At 56.2% G+C, this 4,215-nt stretch overlaps 1 protein-coding gene across 1 annotated transcript in view; it reads right to left on the bottom strand.

The window, feature by feature from the left end:
* Positions 1 to 191: 191 nt before the first annotated feature.
* LTBP2 (latent transforming growth factor beta binding protein 2) overlaps positions 192 to 4,215 on the bottom strand; it is a gene marked incomplete at both ends in the record, with an annotated part of 35,407 nt that continues 31,383 nt past the window's right edge. Inside the window, 8 exons of the mRNA XM_009871778.1 lie at positions 192 to 467; positions 1,019 to 1,186; positions 1,434 to 1,574; positions 1,814 to 1,942; positions 2,531 to 2,611; positions 2,734 to 2,925; positions 3,200 to 3,343; positions 4,102 to 4,215. Of these exons, the coding sequence (XP_009870080.1) occupies positions 192 to 467; positions 1,019 to 1,186; positions 1,434 to 1,574; positions 1,814 to 1,942; positions 2,531 to 2,611; positions 2,734 to 2,925; positions 3,200 to 3,343; positions 4,102 to 4,215 (1,245 nt within the window). The remainder of the gene's footprint in view (positions 468 to 1,018; positions 1,187 to 1,433; positions 1,575 to 1,813; positions 1,943 to 2,530; positions 2,612 to 2,733; positions 2,926 to 3,199; positions 3,344 to 4,101) is intronic.

Below are 4,215 nucleotides of genomic sequence, written 5' to 3'. Positions count from 1 at the left end.
CCGCCTAGCCGCAGAGGGGACATGGGGCATGTGGCGAGGTGGTGCTGGTGGGGCCAGGACCAACCCGGAGAAGCCGGGAGCAGAGCTTGCTCTGAGCCTTGGAGGACCTGGCCGGGGTAGGAGCTGCCAGGCAAGTCCCCGCGGACATGAGCTGGGTGCAAGGCCATCTCTGTGTGTCTCCCAGTACTCACCAGTTTGGCTGGGCAGGTAGTGGGGCAGGGACCGCCCTGGGCCGTGGTAGAGAGGGCTGCCGTGAAACTCACTGTTGGGTTCCCTCCGAGGGAAGCCAGCATCAGGGTTTCCGTACTCAGACTCCAGGTAGTTGTAGTAGGGCCCCATATCGGGGCTGGGAAGGCCATAGTGGGGGTCTTCCAAGCCTGGTGCATACTCATACCTAGGTCTTTCTCTGAGCTCAGACCCTCTCTCACTGTCTTCACTGGCCCCGTTACACAGGAAAGCAAAATCAGCTGCAAGTGGTGAGAGAAAAGGAAGGGTCAGCAGCCTGGCTCAAGAGAGGTAGGTAAGTCCACTATAGCTGGAGAGGGTGCATCCACACTGGGCCAGCAGAGCCAGGCCCACACGCAATGGCTTCCAAAGCTGCAGCTCTGTAATTTGCTGATGGGACCCCTTCTTCAAGAAGACCAGCTCCTACCTGGGGCCAGCAAGTCTTTGAGCAGCAAGTACCCCAGTTCTCAGTGTGCTCCCGTCACAGGCTGCCACTGTCTCATCTTTCCTAAACTAAGCAGGAGCAGCAGGATGCACAGAGCAACTTTCCCCTCAAACACTTTGGACTCACTGCAAACCAGTTTCAGGTACATTCTACCCACTGGTGTGGCTCAGCCTTGGGGATTCATATAGGGATTCAACCACTCCTCGGGCTGGCTTCAGCAATGCAGACAACAAGAGGAGCTCTTGCTGCAGCTGTACGTGGCTGACCCTGCATGACATGACCTGTGGCAGCCTAGCCCGTCCCCACCTCTGTTGGGGACGCCATCTGTCCCCACGCCATCTTGCTCACCGGAGGATCTGTGTGGGCAGAGTGCACAGTTCTGGCCCCAGGCTTCACCGAGCCGGCAGCAGCACTCAGTGTATGTGGTCTGCTCGCCATGCAGCAGGTCTTGACAGATGTAGTCAGCAACGGTCTGCCAGCAGACATCCAGGTGGATTTCGTACTCCTCCAAGGGATCTGTGGGTGACACAAGCAAAGGATGCCATGAAAATCATCCAGAAGAGTGCCAGTCCACCTTGTCCTGAGAGGGATGATTTTTTGTCCCAGCTCCTGCTCCCCCTGCCCTGGCTGCACACTGTGGTGGCTGGTGCTGGCAAACCTCAGCCTGACACTGAGCCCCCATCTACTGTTCCCTCCCAGGGTTCCCAGCTGTGGGGCAGGATGTGAGGGGGAAAGGTGTGCTATGGCGGAGGCTTGGACTCACCTGCTCTACCAGAGAGGTTCACACACCGATTGCCGGTGGCATCCAGCACGAGAGGGAGGCTGCAGAAGCAGTGGTAGGAGCCATCTGTATTCAGACACTCGCCGTTGATGCAGTACACTTCATTCTGACACTCGTCCTGGTCTGCCCACACACAAGGACGGAGCAACGTTTCAGGCTGTGAGCTAGGGGCAACGTGACCCTGCCCGAACAGGGACCTCAGGGGCTCCTGTCACCTCCTTTCTTGTTCCCCAGGAGGATCCCAGGAAGCCTGTCACCCAGACTTGGCCCTGTAGCATGGGCAGCAGGGACAACTCTGGGTGCAGCAGCCCAGCCATCCCTCCATGTGCAGTAGGCTGCCCGCTGCTCTGGGGTCATCTTACCAACACACTCAAGCCTGCTGGAGTCATAGTAGTAGCCTGTACGGCAGAAGCACTTGTAGCCTGGCACCGTGTTCAAACACTGTCCATTGCGGCAGAACTCAGAGCCAAATATCTCACACTCGTCCATGTCTGAGAGAGAGATGGAGGGAAGAAGAGAGCGTCTCAGGGAGCAGAGCCGTGGAAGTAAGGTGGGATGGGTGCTGTGCGTGCAGAGAGCTGGCACAGCACCTGAGTTCCCCCTCTCCCACCAGCCCCATGCCTTGGAGCAGAGTGGGAAGAAGCAGCCACAGGCAGAGCAGAAGGAGGGGTGATGAAGAACTGCGCAGTTTCATAAATGTGAAATTCATGTATGTTTCTGGAAGGTTGAGAACACAACCTCCTGAAGTGCCAAAGACTGAGTCAGCTGGCCACTGGGGAGATCTGACCAGTAACTGGAAGGGTTGTGTCTTACTGGGCACCATCACTCGTTTGAAATGGGGATGGGAGATTTGCACCAAGTAAGAATCATTGTCAGCAGTGAGGCAGGACTGGAGAAAGGGGCACTTCTAGCATGGTGATACTGGCCACCTGAGATTTCTATGGATGGAGGAAAACAGCAGCAGAACGTTAGCATCCCCCACCACACCCCTGGGGATATATTTCTGTGGATGATGCACGGTTTTGCACAGCACCCTCCCTATTCCCCCAGGAAGAAATGAGAGAAAATAGTGCTAGTACCTGTGAAAGAGACTTTTCCTGAGAGTGGATCTTTCTGGGGAACATAGCCCTTCCCAACAGGGCAAATCTCTTGGTACTCCACTGGCCAGGAGGAAGATGCCAGGTGAAGATGGGAGGAAAACAAACAGCTCATTAGTGCAAACAAAGTGGAGCTGGCAGGCAGAGCACCGGCCTTGCCTGGTGTGGTGAGGCCACAGTCCTACCTGTGCCCAGGATGGGGCAGGGGTAAGTCTCACAGTTGTCACCCCAAGCTGCCCCCACAGTGCAACAGCACTCTTCCTTGGTGATGTTCTTGGCGAGGACACTGTCACACAGGCGAACGTCACTGATGTGGTAGTAGCACTGCTTGCGCTCTGCGCTGTCAGAGAGGGGGGCTGCATGTGTCTTGGGGCCCTCTAGAAGACAGTAGAGCAGGGACAGGTTGGGGTCCTTGGCACCCCAGTGCAGCATCCCACACCTAGGAGGTCCCAGAGCACACCCATCACCAGCAGTGTAGCCTTCCCAGGTCCCCATTTCCAGGCTCCTCAGCTCTCCCCAGATGAAAGTATGCTCATGCCTGCATGGGCTCGTACAGCACTGGCAGCGTCTCAGCTTTATCTCACCCCAGCCACAGCTACGACACTCCTGCTCTGGCTGCCACCAATGCTTCTGTCCTAGCTGCCTACTCACCCACAGCTGCTCGGGGCTGGCACTGCCCTGCCTCCGTGTTGTAGTCCTCTTGATCGCTGGGGCAGAGGCACAGGAAAGATCCCTCCACATTCTCACAAAGTGCAGTCCCGCACACGGCGACCATCAGCTCGCATTCATTTACATCTGCAAAGCAAGGGAAAGTGGTGGGCAGTGGGAGCCCTGCCTCTGCACTGGCAGCCCGTGCACGGTCTGCAGCATGGGCTCACCCTTTAGCAGGGAGATGAAAGCTGCCAGGAGTGAGCTGAGAGCTCACACTGCAGCCCAATGTAAGTCTGGCAAGAGCTTGATGCCCTGCTCTTAGTGGATTCAAGGAGTCTGAATTCCAGGTACGGGATCACAGGATGACACAGGTTTGAAGTAAGCATCAGAGGTCTCTAGTCCAACCCCCTACTCAAAGCAGGATCAGTTATGGGATCCTAGCAGGCCGTTCAGGGCTTTGTCTTGTTGAGTCTTTAAAATCTCTGAGGATGGTGACTGCACAGCCATCTTGGCCATCTGTTTCACTTCCTGCCTGTCTTCATGGTGAAAACATTTTTCCTTGTATCACACCCTGCCTGTTCTTTCCAGGCACCCATTAAAATACATCTCTAGCACCTTCAGTGCCTCCAGTCCCCAAGCACCTCCTTTCCACCTGCACAGAGAAGGGCTCCATGTTCACTGGGAGCTGCTCGCTTTTTTATAGAGCCCTGCTCCTTTGCAGTCCCAAGGATCTGCTGTGCTAAGTTTTGCCTCTGTGAGCTGCCCTGTCCATGTTTGGTATTCTGTTGCACAGATGCAGTCCATGCCTGTATTCTGGGAGCCATCACACAGTGGGGACACCAGCCTGGCATCCACTGATGGCTCTCCCTCACTGACTGGCAGAGGGATCACAGGAGACTCACCAACACAGTAGTGTCCGGAGGGTGAGCTCTCGTAGCCACGGTCGCAGAGGCAGCGGAAGGAGCCATCTGAGTTCTCACAGAAGCCATGGTTACCGCACAGCGTCTCGTTGGCAC

This window comes from Apaloderma vittatum, unplaced genomic scaffold (genome assembly GCF_000703405.1).
Source record: "Apaloderma vittatum isolate BGI_N311 unplaced genomic scaffold, ASM70340v1 scaffold16496, whole genome shotgun sequence".
NCBI classification, from domain to species: Eukaryota; Metazoa; Chordata; class Aves; order Trogoniformes; family Trogonidae; genus Apaloderma; species Apaloderma vittatum.
This window is presented reverse-complemented; position numbering and strand designations above follow the sequence as displayed.